Source organism: Ambystoma mexicanum, chromosome 2p, assembly GCF_040938575.1.
Source record: "Ambystoma mexicanum isolate Mex_15411 chromosome 2p, UKY_AmexF1_1, whole genome shotgun sequence".
Classification (NCBI taxonomy): Eukaryota; Metazoa; Chordata; class Amphibia; order Caudata; family Ambystomatidae; genus Ambystoma; species Ambystoma mexicanum.
This window is the reverse complement of record NC_090923.1, coordinates 70783164-70804316: the sequence shown is the minus strand read 5'-3', so window position 1 is coordinate 70804316 and position 21153 is coordinate 70783164. Positions and strand designations below refer to the sequence as shown.

Sequence of the window (21153 nt, the reverse complement as noted above, 5' to 3'; positions counted from 1 at the left end):
ATCTTCCTTCTCAAGCTCTTCGCTCATCCGCCTCCAACTCCCTCAGGGTCAGTCGCTTCTCCAAGCAGCGAGTTGGTGGTAGATCTCTAGCTTCGGCTGGGGCCTCCCTCAGGAACAGCCTCCCTGCCTCACTGAAACTTGAGGAGAACCATCTCCGGTTCCGGAAGCACCTCAAAACCTTTCTCTTTGCTTCTGCTTTTTCTCCTCTTTTCCCTAGCTGAATCCCTGGCTAAACCTGCACTGGTTACCTGTCCACCCTCTGTTCTTGGTCCCAGGTCCCCTCCACAGCCAGTCGGACACCTGGACTGCCTTCCTGGCAACCCCACGCACTCGTGACTGTCTCTGTATCCCTACAGTCCCATTACCAGCACTTGACACCGGATGTCTGCACTTACCCTTGCACTTGCCACCAGCTGGCCGTACTTTACTTATTGTTATTATTCTTTATCCCATGTACTGCACTTTCCCCCTCCCCCTCTCCCTCGCACTTTCCCCCTTCCCCCTTTCCATGCACTTGCACGATCTGAATGACACCTAGCCTAGTAGGATTGCTGTCTGTCTTCCCTCTCTTCCCCCTCCCTTGCCTCATCGCGCCCAGAAATGTGTATGGGCGCCTTATAAATGCCATATCATATCATATACCCCTAAGAGGGTATCGCCTAGCTGGCTCACCCACTCTATCCACATTCAACATCACCCCTCTCTACTCCTTCCCATTCTATGTCTTCTGACTAAAAGCCCGCTTACCCTAGCCCAAACTATAAACATCCAAACTGCACCCTCTCCATAGGAGAGCGTAACCAGAGCGCACTTAGAACCAGATTGAGTTCTGGTTCTTTATTTATAGACCTAAAGGTTCTAAGGGAGTAAGGGTGGGCACAGAATTGCTCAGAATTAGTTGAATTACAAGTTTATGATGTCGGAGTGCACCTTGAAGCCTTGGCACAAGGATACTATAACTATATAAAGAAAGAACCAGAACTCAATCTGGTTCTAAGTGTGCTCTGGTTACGCTCTCCCCAGGAGAGCGTAACCAGAGCACACTTAGAACCAGATTGAGTTCTGGTTCTTTCTTTATACACCTAAAGGTTCTAACTACAATGCTTCTGAAAGGATATAAAGCAGTTATCGATCTTTGTGGACTTCAAGGGATTTAAATAATTCCTAGGCTATTGGAAAACCAGGACAAAGTTGATGAAGTGTGAATATTGTGCCTCGTAAAGCTGAGGACGGATTGGCACCGTGTTGACACATGCCCAGCTCCATGAGCCATCAGAAGGCATTGAGGTGTCTGTATATCTCCTGGTTTATCTATGTACGAGTCCACTCTGGCTTTGTCACTATGAATATTGGGCAGGGAATCTCTTCTGACTCTTCACGTTCTTCTTGCAGGTGGTCGGCAGGGGAAGCTACCCGTGACTGCCTTTGAGGCCTTCGACCTGGAAATGAAAAGCTGGACTCGCTACCCCAGCATCCCCAGCCGGCGTGCCTTTGCGAGCTGTGCAATGACAGAGAATTTGTTCTTCAGCCTGGGCGGCCTGCAGCAACCGGGACCCCACAACTTCTACTCGCGGCCTCATTTTGTGAACACGGTGGAGGTATTCGATTCGGACCAGGGTGAGTGGGCTTCGCAGCTTCTGTCTCTTGCCCCTTTTGATTTGCCGCCTTCATTGTTGATAAGCAATGCACCATTTTACTATCCCATACTTTTCCCCACTGATTTAACCAGCCTATCCCATTGACCCTAAATGAGGCCAAATTCCTTAAATGTTGGACTGGCAGCTTGCACTAATGCTGAAATGGCTCTTCCTTAACACCTAGATCACACACCCTCAACCCCCCCATCAAACCTAAGACTGGGTGATTTGCTCCCCATTTTTCCTACCCTGGTTGCTTGTAGATCCCTTGCTGCCAAATTACCCACACTCCCCATTGACTATGGTTAGTGCCCCGTTCCCTTGAACTGATCCCTTGCGATTTGCTTCCCATGCTGTGTACTTCACCCTATGACTTGTAAAGTGCTCCATTGCTCCCAGAAGCTACGTCCAAGCTCAATAAATACCGTAATATGGTGATAATACCAACCATAGTGGTATGATCCAAGCACTGCGCGTAGTTGCATGGTCTTCCATTGCCCCATTTGTCCTTCCACGGTGCATGACAGAAGAGGCTCACGTTCCCTTGGTCATCATCATTCTGTTACCGGTACCTGATTGGTTGACTCACACAGGATATCCATTCACATCCAGCATACATCCAGCATCCATCCTTTATCTCGAACCCAACATATTGTCAACCTAAGTCTCAGTTCCAAACATCTCTCCAGCAATAATCGCACCATGCACTCACCACCTACCTGTCCTTCCAGTGACATGGGATGATGTAATACCTAGGCATTTAACCCCATGTCTCCCAGGGCCGGAGTTTATATAGTGATACATGAACTGCTCCCATGAATAGGTACCGGTGCTCCTTACAGGGAATTCCCCGTTACTCACATGTCTGCATTATGGTGTGCAGATATCAAGGAATGGTCAAGATAACTTGTTTCCTTGACATTGCTTATGAAGATATTTGTGTTACCTCAATTATGGCCTTCCACGTGGAATTAGCGCAGCTCTACCGGAAAAGGCAAGCAACATAGTTAGGGGTTCAGAGAAGGGCCAACTCAGAATGTGTGGGTGCAGTTTAGATGGAACTTTTGCTCATTTAAGAGAGTGCATTTATCGGTATCTGGTCATTGCATTGAATGAAATAGCATTGAATGCCATACCAGAGAAATAAAAGCATCGGAAATAAAAGCATCGGGAAGAAAAGCATCAGAAATAAAAGCATCGGGAAAAAAGCATCGGGAAATAAAAGCATCGGGAAATAAAAGCATCGGAAATAAAAGCATCGGGAAAAAAAGCATCGGGAAAAAAAGCATCGGGAAAAAAAGCATCGGGAAAAAAAGCATCGGAAATAAAAGCATCGGGAAATAAAAGCATCGGGAAATAAAAGCAACGGAAATAAAAGCATCGGGAAAAAAGCATCACATTTTTTCATGTAAAGGGTTTAGTTTAATTAAAATGGGTTTTAAAGGTTAAAAACAAGAGGGTTGGGAGGGGGACCCGCCCCCATTAAAAAAAATACATGAAAAAATGCATTCAATGCTTTTTTTCCTCTGGTATGGCATTCATTGCTATCTCATTCGACACAATGACTATAAACTCATTTATCCAACACAGAAGTATTTCCCAAATGATTCGATGATCTTACCCAGTACGATAGCTCAGCCAGTACTTGCTCTACCGACCTGTGAGCAACCAGAAGTCACTTGTTCAAATTCTGACTCATTCGGCCGTCAATAGTTTGGTATCATTAAATTGGGGAATAGGGGCTCCTAGTGACACAGTGGAAGGACCTCGGCATGAAGCACTCTTTTGAGATGGGGTATCATTTCAATGAAACCATTTTGACCGACCAGACTGTTAACAAAGGCCTGCCAATTACTCTGCCTGGAGGGCTCTAAAAATGATTGTACGCTCCAGTGTGGCACCTTTTCTGGCACCTCCTGCTTGAAGCCCAAGATGATAATGTTAGCTTGCATATTTAAGTGCCCTATGAAATGGTTACATTCACTAAGTCTGCGGCTATGAAATGTTTTGTGTTGTATTACTGTGTACTGTTTGAAGCTCAAACATATGGTGTGTACAGTTGTGAGATTTATAGCTGACGTCCTTGTCATTTCACATTGTATGCCATTTTGTGTTGTCATGTGAGAATTGTTGTTATGTCTAACTGAATCACTGCCAAATGGCATTGTGTCATGTGTGACAACTTCAGCTATTTCTGATTTGAACATATAAAACACTATGCATTCTGGGACTTGTAGATCTGCTTTTACCGTCATTTGTACTGGTGTGAAAGTCCCAGCCTGCGCAGGGTTGCTGGGTAAAACTTCAGGTATGATGGTACGTGTCATATATAACATGGGGACATTTGTCATCGATATCCATAATGTAATAAACAGCAACAGCTGCACACAAATAGCCCCCAATACCTGCGGTATAGTGTCTAGTCACACAGTTAGCCTGCAGATGTTTTGAGATGCAACTCCAATGATCCCTAACGATTAGATATGTTGGCTAGGACCAATCGGAGCTGGCCAACACATCTGGAGGGTGCCAGCTTGATTCTAAGCCCTTTACAAGTTGTGTAGCTGAACAACTGCTAACTAGTCAGAATGGTAACTAGTGGGCCGATCTCTGCATTGCAGAATGAGAGAGTGAGCCATGCTTGGCTGAATTTGACAATGTGACAAGTAGCTTATTCAGCAGCCTCTGCAGCACAGGCATCACACAGTGAGCTAAGTCACAAGCTTCTTTTTTGGATGGTGGTCTGGTGAGTGACATCTTATATATGAGTCATGCTATCAATGTAGGAAGCATCAGTGAATAGTTCTGGAAACGGTACTCTCATAGCAAGCACCAGACCCTGTAGGGTGCAGGTGCCCCTCTAAATAGAGTGGGGCGGACGGACAGTCATTCCTATATTTTCTACATGGAAGCAGGAGCACACACATTGGGAGTTCTAATGCTTTAAATCAGTGGTATTCAAACTGTGGGTCGCGACCCCCTAGGGGTCCGCGGGTGCATCCCAGGGGGGCCCTGAGAGCTCAGCATGAAAAAAGATTTTTTTTTTTTTTTTTTTTAGATTGGAAGAAATGGGCAGGTGTGGCCCACATGGGCGGGCTGAAGCATGAAACTGTCTCAGGCAACAATGAAAAAGTGGCCCACAGTTGTAAATGGATATTCATTCCTTTAGTCACAGACTGGGCCTCATTACTACTATGGCGGACCAGTAACAACGGTGCTGGTAAGCTACCGGCACCGTTGCTACCGTTCCGCCATAGTAAGAGTTGTGCTCGTGGGTGCTTGACAGCCCCCGCCAGGTCTGACCTCAGCTCGTCGGATGCACCGGCACCGTTATTAACGGTGCCGGTGCATCCGAGCTCCCCCTTCCCATTTGAGCCATATGGGGCTCAAATGGGAATGGGGATCTACCGGCACCTTCGAAAGGGCAATTATCATGTCCGCCTAACTCGGCATGACTTAGTAATTGCCCATTCGCGGGTGTCAGACCCGGATGCAACTCCAGTGGCAGCCGTGCCGGTTTTACCGGCACAGCTACCGCCAGAGTAGTTATGAAGCCCACTGTTTCAATAGTACCCAAAGGGGTGCTTTGTGTTAAAATGTAAGTAAATTGTGATATATTCAGCAACAATGGTCAACATTACTAACTGCATAGTGGCCCCTCACCTATTATGGAGGAGCTAAGGAGCCAGCCCAGTGAAACAGTGAGCACTCCCTCAGCTGCTTTATCCAGCTAATGGAGTGCTCCTGGGCTGGCTGAACTGTCAAAGGGAAACACTGTTTCCCTTTGACAGTTCAGTTTAGTTCCCCAGCCGCACATGCTCACTGAGCCATGCAAGTGCTGGGGCGTTTTGCTTCGCCAGCATTGCATAGCTCATTGGAAATGCTGGCTGGGGCACTGCATGTCTGTATGTCCGAGGGGGAGCTCCTGCGCCTCCTCGCACATACGGACAGAGCAGCTGGAGCAGCACCCACACACAGGCCAATGCAGAAGGTACATTTATGTTCATTGTTTTTATTTAAACATGTGTATGGATGCGTTATGAGTGAGTGTATGGTGATGGATGCTCATGTGAATGATAGAGTGATTGCTGTATGAATGTGCAGCGCCTTGCATATACACATAATCATGTTCATTGTGTTAGGACCAGTGGGGCCCAGGGGACAGGGATGGTATCTTTTTACCGGACATCTATCATTCAAAACCCTCTGCCTTGTCCACAAGGCTTTCTGGGGCCTCGGTCCAAAATACCTTCAGCTATTCCTCCGCAAATACCTCCCCTCTCGAGCTCTTCACTCCTCTACCTCCAACTCCCTCAGGGTCAGTCGTTTATCAAAGAAACGAGCTGGGGGTAGATCTCCGTCTTCGGCTGGGGCCTCCCTCTGGAACAGCACCCTGCCACTCTAAAACTTGAGGAGAACCATCTTTCTTCCTGCACTTATCAGACCTACCCTGTCTGCTGCCTTAAACGTAGCACTTGCAAATTGCTGGCTGCACTACCACTGTTTGTTGCCTTTATTATTTATTTATTGTTATTTATCTGTTTCTCCTCTGCTTCGCACTTTCCACTTCTCCCCCCTTCCATGCACTTTTCCCCTCACACTTGCGCGTTCTCAATGTCACTGGGCCTAGTAAGATCGCTGTTTTATTCTCCTCTGTTCCCCTCCCTTGCCTTGTCACGCTCTGAAACACTTGTGTACGAGCGCGATAGAAATAAAATATCAATGCCTGCCCCCTGGACTCCCAGCAACAATTGCAAACTGTTTGGCTATTTACCCATTTTTTGTTAAAAGTATGCTCTACAATGCAACATTTTAACCTATTATTTAAAAAAAGTTCACAGGGGGAAACCCCCCCGAACCTCCCCTTAATGCCCCTCCACTTAAAAAAGATTCACCAGCCGCCACTGGCCCTCAGACTGTGTTGGGAACGGGATGGGGGAACCGAGGGACTATGGTGGGAGCACAATGGGCGGGAACCATGGGATAGTGATGGGAGCAGAGTGGGGAGAGCCCTGGGTGTGTGATGGGGTGGGGAGAGACCAGCGACTGGGTAGGAGTGGGATGAGGGAGCCCAGCGACTTTGATGGGAGCAGGTGACGGCGCGCAATATATACTGTCCATTTGGCATTTCTGGGGGGTCCCGACCTGCCCAAATTTTGCTCAGGGGGGCCCTGGCCAAAAAAGTTTGAAGACCACTGCTTTAAATGGTTGGCTAGGGCCTTCCTTTAGAGAATTTGTGTTGGGTGGGGCAACCTTACTAGTGGGGGGGCGTCCTCCCCAAAGGAATGTTATATCGACCTACACTTCTAGTTGTGCATTGCCATAGGATCACAACCAAACCATGGACGTCATCTCCCACGGTCTTGCCCCATTTACTCTGGCCATGCAGACAGGAATCGTATTTGGTGTTACCCCAAACAGCAAGACTCTGACTTTCCTGCAGTTAAAGCCGATCCAGTCCTCCCTCATCCATCCCTGGTTTCTGCCAAACCCTTCATGATTGCCGGGCCGCGCTCTCGACTTTGTCACCTCAACTAAGCAGGCTTCAACCTATCACCCGCGCATCGGGGAGCTTACAGGGCCAGTAACGGCCTGCTATACGAAGCCTTGCCAGAGCTAAGCATTCTGCTTGTGGAGAGCACAAGGCTGTTATCGGGCTTGAACACTAAAATGGGGATCGGCAGCCAGAGCAGGAAGCATTGGTCTAGCAGGTAATTGGGTGGGGATGTTTTAGGGTACTTGGGGGAGTGCGAGGGCCAGTGGAGGCGGCGGGAAGGGGATGTGGCGCAGAAGCACCGAATAGAGAAATGGCCGCACCCAGGGAAGTGGCTCAGTTGGCTGGTGGAACCTGATTCACTTAGCACCCATCCACGGGTGCAAACTAGGGGCAACTGGCATACTCTTAACCCTGGAGGCCTTGGTTTTCCATGAGGTCATCTAAGGAAACATAGGGTCTGTGGCATAATTTAGCATGAACCAAATGAGGGGCACTGGTGCTGAGGAGGGGTCACTGTATCTTTATTTTCGAGTCAATGCTGCAACCTGCTAAACAGAGACTGATATCAAGTGTGAACAACCACCTGGTAAAACTAGCACGACCTCAGGGTAGGGCTATTAACAGCTCGGTCGTTCGATTGGTTAATTTCACAAGGGTTGCGCCACCGCAGTACAAGACGCAACATTAGAGGAGCAATTGTAATCCCCATGCCGACCCCTGAAAGTTGCTCCCGGTGGAAGTGTTGAAAGAGGAACAGCTGTGGTGGGGGTACTTCTCTAGTCAAAATGAAAGGCATTTCTTATGCATTGTTTAATTATTATTATAATTATTATATAACTATAGTTAAGCTAGTAAAGTGCTTCTGTAATGCCCCATTTAAACATTCATTAAGGCCCACGTAGGCTTGTATACTGTGTGATAAATGTGAATGAGCTAAGCAGTCATTGAGTATTTTCTAAGCATTTTAGTCAATGCTTAGGAAATAAATTGACTGCTTGTAGAAGACAAATGCCTATCACTGCTTGAGAACTGTTATTTAAGCATTCCAAAAATGCTCGACAAATGTTAAGCAAGAGTTTCTTGGTCTAGGGATGTACGACACCAAATCTCGCCTCCACTCTCACTCTTCTCCTCCCGTTGCCCGCTTTAGATGAGAAAGCCGCTGCCCAAACCAGAGCCGAGACTGAGTGACTCACTCTGCCGTCTAAGTGTCCTACGTGGTTGAGTATGTCAACCGCAAAACAAAGAGGTGATGGCTGGAAGGTTTAGAATTAATCTTAACCTCTGGCATTGCTCTGGGCAACCCTCAAGACCATAGTCTTTCGTCTGCCGAGCTATTACAAGCGGGGAATTCCATATGCAAATCAGGCTTGCTCCCACCCCAAAAGGGGCAGTCCAGGCCAAACAGCTTGGTCACATCCCTTCTGCAAGTGAGCACAAGCATCCCCAAGCATAGAGTTTGAGTAATTTATGGCAGACAGAGTGCTTCACCGGACATAGACCTCGCTTGTTTTTCCATAATGTGGGAACCGCATGGGGTAATCAGGAGTATTCCAGAGGAGAATAACACTTGTTTTTTAAGAAAGTGTTTGTGTCCTGATGAAGGCCATTCTAGCATTAACAAGGAGGACGCATTAAGGATGGGCAGATATCTGTTAGTTGGCCGAAACACAATGTGTCGACAAGTTTTTTAATACTGACATCCTTGATGCTGGATATTTTTTTAGCCCTGGGGAGAAATTTCTTGGGACTGATCCATTTTTAAAGCTTTGCCTTTTATTCCTGGCCGCTGAATACGACATTCCAAAAGGAAGGACGATGGATCATATACATGACTTGGTAACATTAAATAGCTATTGCTCCAAGTGGCCTATGCTTCCCACTGCCCAGATGAAAATAAGCTGTGCTAGAAATGACCGATGCAGAATGCTTTGCTCTGTATTACTGACCCCGGTTGCGCTCATTGCACTTCTGTCGGCATCTCCATACACTTTGCTGCTGCTGATCTAATATGATTGGCTATATATTTTAATTGCATAGAAGGATCAATGCATTTTAATGTGTATATGAATATAATATATGGCATGTTTTAGCAGTATGCATTACAGAGTCTATATATTGGGGAGGACGCGTAGCTCCGGGGGCTCTTGGAAGCAATACAACGCAGCACAACACAGGTTCGATCCCGCGCTTACAAACAAAGCGCTGCTATTAAGCGCGTTATAAAAGAAGATGTATCTAATAATATTTGGTGAAGATTTAATGCATTAGTGATATGTATGCATTTCTCCCTGAGCCTAGAAATAATGAAATAAGAGGCAGGGGTAGCGCTTGGTGGTGATGCCGAAATAAAATCAGAATATATTCTGATTGGCAGCGAGTGCTACTGTCAGGATGTGCTGGCACATCAGCCGGGATCTATATATATAGCTGTGCCCGAGTGCTTGGGTGCTTGGGTTTGACAGGGGGCGAGCTGACGCCGACACCAATATAGCGAAATAACCTCCACCCGCTATTGAAACCCTCAGCTGGTCCCGCGGATGAAGCGCGCCCGCGCGGGGCCCGCGCAGTCATAATGACTGTGTTGGGTTTCGCGGCGCTCTGACCTTTCCGCGGAATGACAGGCGAGCTCGGGGGGCGCTGCCTGCGCGCCGCCTAATCCCACGTCTCCGCTGTAAAGGGAAGGCGGATTTACTGGTGCATTCAACGCGGAACAGTATCAATTGCGCCGCCCTCCACCTCGAGGACATCCGCGCTCCAGGGCGCGCGCTGATTGCTATCACGGGCTATTAATAGACGGCGCGTGTAGCCTCAAAGTCCGATCAATAAAGCGGATAATGAAATGCGAGGACCCGGCCATAAATCACCCGCTTACACTCCAGAGTTCAGGGCTAATGGCGAATGAGTCATGCATGGAGGCACAGGGCAGTGCTGATGTGTACGCATGCTTCATAGGACATTTAGATCACACACACACACATGCACGAATGCATCTTCGCACACTTCATTTAAATTCCTAACGTCGACCTCAAACAAGCCCACACAGTCACAATCAAACAGACGCACAGCGTCAAACACAAACACACTGTACACTCAGTGCCTAAAGTGGCATGGGAAAACGTGGCGGGGCTCATCAAGGGGGCATGGCAGGGTGTGGGGGTTTACCTGCCGACTCGTCAGGCCATGCCCCTTGACGAGCCTGACTTAATTCTGAACAGGCACCCGCCAGGCAGCCCTTTATAGAGATCAGCACCCTCTGGGTGAGAGAGGGCTGATCTCGGCGTCTATTACCTATAGAAATACCCGGCGTGGCACACGTGCCACACGTTTTCAGCCTTAATTGTGGCACTGACCCCTCCCCAGGCATCCCTTTAGCTCAGGGAGGCAGCTATCGCGTGATTGCGCATCTCTTAGCTAAAGGGGTGCCTGGCGAGGTGAAGCAGTACCATTAAGGTGTGAAAAGCTGAGTAGCTGATGCCTTTTTTCCGAAAGCCTGAAGCTCCCAGAAGGCCCTGATGCTCCCAAAAGGCCTCAACTTCCAGCACCCTCACCTTTTCTTCTATAATGGCGCACCGGCCCACTGACATCTCTTCATTAAAGGGATGCCTCGCAGGTGTCAGTGCCACCATTATGGAGAAAAGCCAATTTATTCTGAAGCCTGAACCTCTCGCACATGAGCAGAGCTTCAAGCCTAAGAGAAACAATGCTGATCCTGTAGTGGCTAGGGCTGTCAGGGGACATTAGTGAGCTCTGGCAGGGCCCCAGCCTCAGAACCTTATTTCTGAGCCTGCTGGGTCTCCGTCCCGGCTAATCCCTGGCCCACTTAACGTCCTGCTGTAGATCCATGCAAACACACACAAACGATCCACAAGACGCACTCAGCGTAAATGAAACTCAAATGCACAACCTCTGTAAAACACACCAACGCAGCCTTATGCAGACATAAGTCGCAATCACACACACATGTAGCTTTAATACAACTCCCACACACCCTCACTCAGACACCACAACCGTAATCAACCAGTCACCTTCTGCCAAAAAGACATAAAGCCTCAGTCAAACACATAGCCAACGTATTGTCCTAATCAAAGAAACACACAGGGCCTCATTACACGGATGGCGGTGAACCATGGCGCTATTAGCGCCATGGTTCATGCCGGTAAAATACTGGCATCGCCTTGGTGGAAAGGGGAATTACCGCCCTATTCCAAGGTTGGCGGGGCGGTAATTCCCCCTTCCACCATTGCCCTTCCCCATTCCCATTTTTGCCCCATAGGGCTCTATGGGAATGGGGAAGGCGCTAATTACGGTACCGCAAATTGCGGTACCGTAATTAGCTCCCTGGTCCCTTTGCGGGTTGGATTTTTAACGCCTGCAAAAAGCAGGCGTTAAATTCCCCAAACCGCAAAGGGACCTTGTAGTAAGGCGGTAAGGATTTACCGGAACCGATAAAATACCAGTACCGGTAAACCCTTACTGCCATCCGTGTAATGAGGCCCACAGCCTTTTTTAAGGACACAACCTTACTGAAATGCACACACAGCCTTGTAGTTCATTGGCTGAATGTGTCAGATATGACTTGGGCACACTTGGCATCACAGCACACAAACATCCTCAAACACACGCATCTTCAATTATATATACGTATGTAGCCTCAAACAAAACCCACGCAGCCCCACACACATACGCGCAGCCTCAATTTAATGAACTCAGCCAGAAGCAGATAAGCAGTCGTCTACCAGTCATGCAGAAGCTCACACATGCAGCGACAAACATACACACACCAGAGTCACACACACAATCACAACACCAGTTACACACATGTTCTCATTCACACACACAAACAAATATCCTTAAGCAAACATAAGCACATCTTCAGAGAAACCCACTGAGGATAAGGGACACAATATTCAGACAAAAGCAAAACAAATGTTTAGCACATTCCCATACACACCTTTACTTACACGCCGCTCAAACTCAAATAGTCACACAATCCGCTCAGGCGAACCGCACAACCACAGCCTACTTAAAACATAATACATGCACGCCTCACTAAAATACAGACCATCCACAACTTCTTCCAACATGCACAGACACCCAACCTTACCCTAAGGCATCCAGTCTCATTTACTCCCTAACCCTTATTAAAACAGAGGTAGTTTCAGTCAAACAGACGCAACCTTACTGAAAAACTAACTGTGACAGAATGCCACCTTATGAGGGTGGGATAGTCTGAGCTTTGTTTAAATTAGGTTTATGTGGGAATTTTGTTTTCTGAACAGGAGGTCTGCTAATCAGTCCCCCTTTTCATAAACTCACCATTGCCAAACATATAGTACAAACATGTGCCTTTGCTAAGAATAGTTGACAAACACCATCAGCACTCCCTGCAGTGGTGCAGAGCAGGTTCAAAGGTCACATGTGCATTCCTGACAGCTGCTGGAACATAAAGCGACAGCAGGCAACAATGGTGTTTTAATTGTATTCAGCTCTGATACAAATTTGAATAACTCTGTAACCTAGTCTGTCTGCTGTTAACGTTTAAATATAAGCCATGACTGTGTGTTTCATGGTGGCTGCTAGAGTCACACAATTATCAGTCAAATAACTTTATTCGGCCATTAGGCCATCAAAGTGCATCCTAGCACAATACAACGGCTACTTTAATTTAACAATACATTGTGTCAAAGGAGAGAAAGAAAAAGCACAATAGTAAGGGAATCCCTTTTCAGGTTCACATAACAGTTCTAGAGCCCTTAGGTTTATAGCCACAGTGGTTACCTTTCAGCCTGGCCCCAGTGGTGTAATATTTTCACCAGATAAACAGAGTTATGTGAGAGGTTTCCAAATTGGCTGATTACAATACCAATGTTTGCAGTCCAGCCAGGGTTCTCAAGAGCATTGGCCACCCTTGAATCCCAAAATTCCAGTTTGACAAATTCACAGGACTCTGCCCCCTCATTGTACACTCTCTGGCAGCTCAGTATAGCTTCCCTGGACACAAAGGTACCGCCCCTTACAGTACAAAGCCAGTGCAGGCATTTATTTAAGAGTGCTTACCATGGTTCTCGCTGGTTGGCAGACAATTTCTATACCCCATGGAGGAATACTGTGGCCTTCCCTGAGCCCCCAAAGATTTGATGGCTGATCATGCTTTCCGTAGAGCAAGGTCTGTGTGGTCTGTTTTCAACCAACCTCTGTCCTTGTGTTCCCATTATTTCTGCGGCCATATTGTCCCCTACGGTGTTGGTGATGATAACATTAGGGGCCTCGTGGGTTCCCTAAGTATGTCTGCTGGGGCTGAGTCACATGAGTATGCATACTGGTCTCACAGGGGATAAGGACCAGAGTTTGTCTCACATTTTCCAGATATGCAGGAATCAGTCTTTTCTTCCGGGAGCAGTGGATTACATGGATATACGTGAACATGTCGAAAGGAAAAGTCTGCTGGAGGAAAAACCGAAGTTTATTTAACCGCCTTTCACTTTTGACATTTTCACGTTTCTCCTATTGCCCCCTCACACCCCACCCTACTTATCTTTTGGCGGCACACTTCGTTGTGTGCTGTCGACTCCCCTGTCTCCCTGCAACAAAGGTTCCTTCCACTTACGTGGACAGGAGCCGGCTCCGCAGGGTCCTTTTTTCCCTAAACTTTATTGTTTAGAAATCGGGGGACACCCGCATTACTCCTGATGTCATTATATTGAACAAGGACACCCCTGCAACACCCGCTCCCCTTGTTCGCTATAATGCTGCCGTATGGTGCAATTGTTTGGAATTTTCAGCTGTATGTAATTTTGTACAGCTGAAATTCAAACAATTCTACCAAATGTCTTATTTTTTTGATATTTTCTACAGATTCTGTATTACACAGGTTTATCTTCTCCAGGCGTTACAGGTGTAGATCGTGAAACCCAAATACATCCAGTGGGCCAGTTTTAAAGTCCCCCGAGGCTCCCCCTCCTGCCCTCCCTTGGGCTTCTATCAAAACCAGTAATAGACTTTTGATGTCTATGAGTTCGGAGAGCACGTGTTTACAAATGCATCCCTGAGCAAAAGACCCTCCTTAAGAGAAAGATCAAAATTAAGTCGGCTGTGTTGAATGCTTTGCTTTGAGCCCCTTAACGGTGCTGGAGAAAAGAGCTGTTCCCGGAACACATGTTCATCATATTCTCACGCCAGATACTGCCAGTAAGGGACGTATTCAGGCACAGTGGCATTCTCCAAGTCTATTTGGGCCCAGGGGATCAGAGGTCTGGGTTTCTCAGCAAAGGTAGGCAGAGTGTTATCCATATGGATTAAACCAGACAGGCGGGGGACTCAGGAACCAAGCAGTTGCCCTTGGGCTGAAAGGGGGTAATGGAGACTGTGCTATTGGCTGCCTCCATGGGTGCTGGTCATGGCACCCCACCGACCCATAGCTAGTCAGCGTTGGTATAGGGTGTAAGACAGTCATGCTAGCGGAGACCGGAAGGCGACAGAAGGTTTACAATATGGGAGAGTTCGGCCTTGGTTGTTGGCAGAGGTCCATTTCCACTGCAGGTGTCTTTCTCTCTATCGTTGTCAGGGCAAGTTGAGGGTCCTAAGTCGATTAGCAGACCTTCTTTTGTGATTGATTCATTTTGGTTTTTGATTGTAGGATTTTCTTCGGGGCATGCACTGATCAGCCTGCTATTTCTTTCTCCTCTGTAGTTGACTCGAAGTTTGTTTGTCACCCCCAAAGGTATCTTGGTTGGACCCCAAATACTGGTGTACTTCTTTGATTAGGAAATAAGCTTCTCACGCAAATGTAATAGGGCTGCAATCTTTTTTCTACAGAGACAGTGTCAGTGTTGATGTCACATTCACACTATGTTAGGGGTGGGGGCAAGTACCCAATGCATGTCTCACGGTTAAGATCTTATGTTTAGGCTCTGCACAAACTTACATGATTTGCGATAGATGGACTGTATGCAGTGGGGGTGTGAGGGATGTTGAGGGGTGGAGCTAGATTCACCACCGCTGTGAGAGGTGTTCAATGCGGCACACACAGTGGAGTCGAGGCAACAGTCACTACAGCCCCCAGTCCAGCTTTCTCCACTCTCACTCTCACCTAGTGAATCTCTTCCGTTAAGGTACCTTAGTTGTAGTGGAAGGTGAAATCATAAGCTTGGGCCCAGGATGTAGACTCTTTGCCAGGCCTGAAGGGCTCTCACCCTGCTCTCACGGAACACCCTTTGATGGCGCAACACCCACACCATTCACCCCGCCTTATTTGTCCCTGCAGGTGTTTGCTGGATCTTAAGAGGCAGACTTGGGCATGGCCTCGCCCAGCACAGGATACAGTGGCCCTCCTGGGCAGAAAAACTGAGCAGATGCAGGACGTAACCCTGCTCCCTTGATCTCCGCAGGCTTCAAATATATTACCAGAGCAATTTGATATCATTCCATTCTCAGTATTATGAATAGGGTACAGTTATGGCATGGCAATGTGAAGTAGCGATCTGACCTGGGTGTCTCCACAACGTTGTGGGACAATGTCTAGGAAGCTGCTTCTTTGAACCTACTGCAGAAAGGGTAACACCTTCCTCCCAGAGCACAAGAAACCTCCCTAAGGGATCTCCTGAGAGCCAGTGCATCAAAGACACAACCAGCACAGGGTACTGACCAGTGGAGTCCCTTTGTAATCAGCATTCATGAAGAGCGGGCAGAGAGCCAGCCACCAGAGGAGAGAGGCAGGTTATGAGAAGGTTAAGAAAAGGGTCCCACCATCTTGGCTCCTGATGGGGCTCTCCACAACTTCCTTGGTATGATGTAAAAAGGCAAAGGGTGCTTGTTAAAACAGTTCGGTCTGGACCCCTTACAGGGAACAATCACCTGCAACATTAAGCCTTTATAAGGAGGGGACACCCTCCCGTTCTTTTCTTTATCTTTGCACTCTTATGGCAAGAAGGATTCACTGGATCTCAGTTGGGAGTTCATGCTATTTCTTAGTTCTCTACCAGTGAGGTTAAGTTGGAAGACCCCCAAGTCAGAGGCAAGCCCTGATCCCTAGCCACAGAACAGTGGGGGTGACACTGCTGCTGGACCAAGACCTCTCTATTGGTTGTTTCCCTGGAACCAGGATCCTGTTCCCTAGAGGTGAAGGACATCTTGTAGGGACCAGACAACGCCCTGGACTGGAATGTGGAACTGAGTACTTACCTTGCTCCTTAAGACCCTGGATTTGTCTCAAGGGACAAGAAATGAAGCAAATGATGCTTATATGTGGGCTTCCTGTATAGATCTGAACATAAGGTCCTTAAATCAGTAACATGTCATACAAAGGACGGGATGCAGAATAACTCTTACACCAAATAATAAGACAGACTCAGGAAGATGGCAAAGTCGCATCTGACTGTTTTAATATCAGTTGTCTAAAACAGGGAGTTACAACGCACATCAAAAGTTGTTCGCTCGAGCTCTCAAACATTTCACATAAAAACACAGCTTTATACTAAAAATGTGTCATACGTGGCATCATAATACGTGGCAAATAAGAAAAACCTACGGGGAGTTGTGGTTGGACTAAGGGGAACATCTAAATATACTTTCTGTACACAAACGGGTTGTGATTGGGTCTCTACAGTCAGGTGGACAACTTATGCCCACCCCTAGTGCAAGTCATCTTTGACAGTTATTAAGTACACAGTATACTATTGACCCTTCAAACTATAAGACCCTTTGTTATATGGCCTTCTACAATTGGGTGGCATGCTTGTACCCTCGGGAACATTCAATTCACTAGCAACACGTAAGCTCAGACCCCAGGTGCAAGAAGGTGGTCTTGACTTTGCTTTCCCAACCATTTAGCCCTACATCCTTCACCACTCATGCCTTCTGCCATGAAGATTGCTTTTGAACTCGGCCTTGCATGTATTCTCATCTCTGGGAATATAAGGGAGTACGGGCACACTCTCATCACAGTTCTGGTCTGTATGCCCAACTCCTATTTTCATCCTTGGTTCACATGACAGGAGACCGTACTTTACCCTGGTTTTCAGCATTTAATTGTCTTGAATGAATAAACTTGGCCCTCATGGTGTTCTTTCTTTGAAACTTAACAAGGGATGATTCAACGTCTCATGTTCACTGTTCTTCAAGGATAAATACCCAGTTCTTGGCTACTTCAGCCTTTGATACCAGTCCAGACACCCTTACTCGGTCCTTCCATGATTCTTAGCTACTTTTCTTGCTGTGACATGCACAGCTCTCGATCCTTCTTTCTCCATGGGTTTGGACTTACTAAAGTTGTGGCATCAATTTCCAGACTTCTATATTATGGCAGCACCGCCTGCAGTCTATCCACTACGTATAGCCAGCCTTTATGATTACTTAGCCTACTCGCATTACTGCATCTGTACAGTTATTAAATGGCTTGCATTTTCTGCAGTGCTCCTTACACATGCAATCTTCATTTTGTACATGAAAGTTTACTCGGTTCTTTACTCCGTCATCAGATTCCATGAGGTCTATACATCTTCGCCGTCAGCTAGTCCTCTCAGTGTGTCACGCTTGGTTCTTGTAACATCACCAGCTTCTCTTTCTCTCGCTTTCACATGCCTTCGGGGACCTCTTCCATGAGATTATCATTTCTTCGAGCATACATCTGGTACATTCTTCTTAACGGATACTTTTTCTCGAACACTTGCCACGGTATGGTCACAATTACAGGTGTCAAACATGGTTCAGTTTCAGGCTTCCAACATTCAGGCAGTAGGGGGGCAGTAGGGGGGCGGAACTTCCTGCAGAGGCATGCGACTGCTCCTCTACAGATCAGTGTAAAGTTTGTTCTCCTTTTTCAGGATATATAAGTACAACAATGTTAGGTCCTCCAAGTGATAAGACAATGTGAAGTTAATATAGGGATCTTGGTTTTTAAGGCAGCCATATAAATAGTATAAACCTTGTTGGTCTCTACTCCACCATAAACGTCATCTATATATCCTTTTCCATTTGAGAATATTCATTGTGAATGGATAGATAGATGTATTATAGATGAACTTCCTTTCAAAATCTTCCATATTCAAATTAGCAATATCAGGGGCCAATGTTTCTCCCATACTAGTATCTTTCTTCTGTTTATGGAATAGATTTTTAAATAGAAAAAGGTTTTCACCAGGCATGCACATTTTAGAATAAAATCAGTAGGTGTCATATGTGGTTGCCCTCTACTATCTAGATGCATCATCAGTGTTTCCATACTGACCGTTTGTGGAATACCTGTGTATAGTGTTTCAACGTCAAGCGTGACAAAGATGTCTGATTCTGAAATGGTCATCTCCCCTATTATTCCACAAATGGAGAGTATAGAGTACTTCTACACTTGACAAAACAGCCAGGCTATTCATTTTTGATTGGGACCGAAATTAAAGTTTGTTGTTTTTATTAACTGATCAGTTGTGTTGTGAAGGATTTAAAGCAGCACAAAGAAAATTGTTCTAACAGCTAAGTATAACCTATTTAAGAGCTGGAGCAGATACATGGAGATCTCAGCGTAATGGTGTAACAGCCAGATATGGAATTGTTAACATTTTACATTGGCAAAAGGAAGTGTTTTGCACAAGCATCAGTAAGTCACTTTTTCTTAGATGGCTGTGATTCATGGAATAAAGCATAACAGACTAAATACATTTTGGATATTAAAGACATAGGGACATTGCTGCTTTTCAATTTTGCTTGTCCTGATGAAGGCGAGTGTATACTAAGAGACCAATATATTGTTAGCTCGAAGTGGCTGTAACACAATGGGCCAATGACTTTTTATAAATAACATCACTGTAAATAGGGGATTAAAAGAAATGTATTTGTTCAAACAGTTGACAACCAGATGATAACAATTATTTGATGATCTCTGGCCTAATGTTAGAATTTGCAAACAGACATTTTACTTCTATGCCCATGTTTTAAAACATCTTTATGAATAAACAAATATATTCTTAATTGGGGTGGTTCTCTCATGCAATACTGTGATCATTTCTTTATGTGAATTTACAAATTGAACAATTGAGAATTGATTTCTTGTTAATGTCCTCCAATTACATTGACAATGTTTTGGTCATACTGTCTTACCCAAATTAAACAATTTGGTTTTGTGTTTTCTCTTGTTTATTCCTGCTAGCCTGCATTTTATTCCCACATGTCATCCAGTACCCCGAATGCACAGCACCCAATATCTAGCCTACAGTAACTTTGTTTTTTGCTTACATGGGTGGGTTTGTAATGTGTTTCATGAATTGCCTGCATTAAGTAATGGACATGTTTTAAGAGTGATTATCTAGATATTTCTTCTCTTATGTACTTGACTCTCCTCTTTTGAATTGTATGGCCTGGGCTCAGCCCGCGCTACCAATATAGAGGCAAAAAAAGGCACACAGTTCACTGTCTATCTTGTCAACCTTCATGACTGTGGCTTTATTTGGCCCAGTTGTCGTACACGGCTGGTAAGAGTGTTTGAAAGCCACTGCTCTCCCTTGTACTGCAACTGACCAGCATCAATGTCCTCACAGCTACTCTCTCTGAATGCCTTCACCCACATCTACACTCGCATCCCTCTGCACAGGCTTTCCACACACACTCTCCGAATAGATAATCCATTTGTATGTTACACTCTACCTAACATTCATCCAGTAATGTCTGCTTTAGCCATATTCTTTGCCTTGCAGACAAGAAGTTCACTAAAAGTTTGTGATCGCTTTTAATGACAGCCACCAAATGTGGGTTCTTAGAAGGAGACTAGAGTGGTAAAGAGTGCTGCAAGGGGCCAGACAGATGGGTGGAAAAGGAGAAATGCAGGGCATAGATAGGGAGGAGAACAAAAGAAGAGAACCAGTATTGGGGAATGGAGAAAGGACGCAGAGAGAATGTGGAGAAACACGGGTGCAGAGAGAGGAAGTTGTGTGCAGTGTGCAGTGTGGGGCGCAAAGAGGAAGAAGAGGAAAGGAGGGACTCCTTAAGTGGGACTCAGTAAAAGACAGGTGCAGTAATGGAGGGCCAGCAGCAGGATGGTAGTGCAGGGCATTGTCGAGGAGGAGTAACATGGGCACAGTGAAGAAATAGAGAGGGATGCAGAAAAACAACGGTGGAAGAGAGGGTCGGTTGATTCCCACACAGACACCCACACACATACATACTTTTGTCCCAGCACTGCTTCCTAACACCCCCCCCCAACAAAAACCCTCTGAACGCATCACCCTCTGCAAATCAACAAGGCCAGAGACCCCGCAATAAGCCAGACTCTGCAAACTCAAAATATGTTGCTGAGCATACAGGAGTTATAAGTCATACCTCAGTGGGCGTCCGATCAGTGTATAGGCCACACTGCATGTGCTTAGCAAACAAACACTTTTACTGTCATCAGTTATACAGAAATTACATATATGTGCCTTATTACGAGTTGGGCGGTATTCCGGCAGTAAATCCACAAGAACACCGCCCAACTCAATCACTGTTACCGCCACTTGGTCTGGCGGAAATACCACAGGATTACAAGTGGCGGTGGTGGTGTAAAGCCCCATTTTCTGAGTCCATAGGACTCCATTGGGCTTTTTTGGCAGAATTACTGTGGTGGTAATTCCGCCATGGCAATTCCACCCATTTTTCGCATAATGCTGGAGGTAAATCCTCCTCTCCAGAGCCATACTCGTATGATGGCGGAACAGAAACATTGGCAGTGATTTCGTTACTGCCAATTATTTCCCACTCCGTCATAATTGTAATGAGGCATAGGGCCTCATTACAAGTTTGCCGGTCCGGAAACAAGGGTTCCGGTAAACTCACTGGCACCCTTGTTTCCGGAGCGGCAAAGTAGGAGTCTGTCTGCCAGGGCCACTGTGCCCAAGAGGTCTGAGCCTGCCACGCGCAGCGGCCACGGTAGACAGACGGGTCATGGAAGCATCGGCACCGTTAGCAACGGTGCCGGCGCTTCCGAGTCCCCACTCCCATAGAGTCCTATGGGAGTCTATGGGAATGGGGATTACATTTCACTGGCGCCTGACTTCA

General features: G+C 46.5%; 1 protein-coding gene across 1 annotated transcript in view; it reads left to right on the top strand.

Moving 5' to 3' along the window:
- The window catches only part of KLHDC8B (kelch domain containing 8B), a 1322551-nt gene that overhangs the window by 950570 nt on the left and 350828 nt on the right, over positions 1-21153 (top strand). The window contains exon 4 of the mRNA XM_069643271.1: positions 1393-1617. Coding sequence (XP_069499372.1) covers positions 1393-1617 — 225 coding nt within the window. The remainder of the gene's footprint in view (positions 1-1392; positions 1618-21153) is intronic.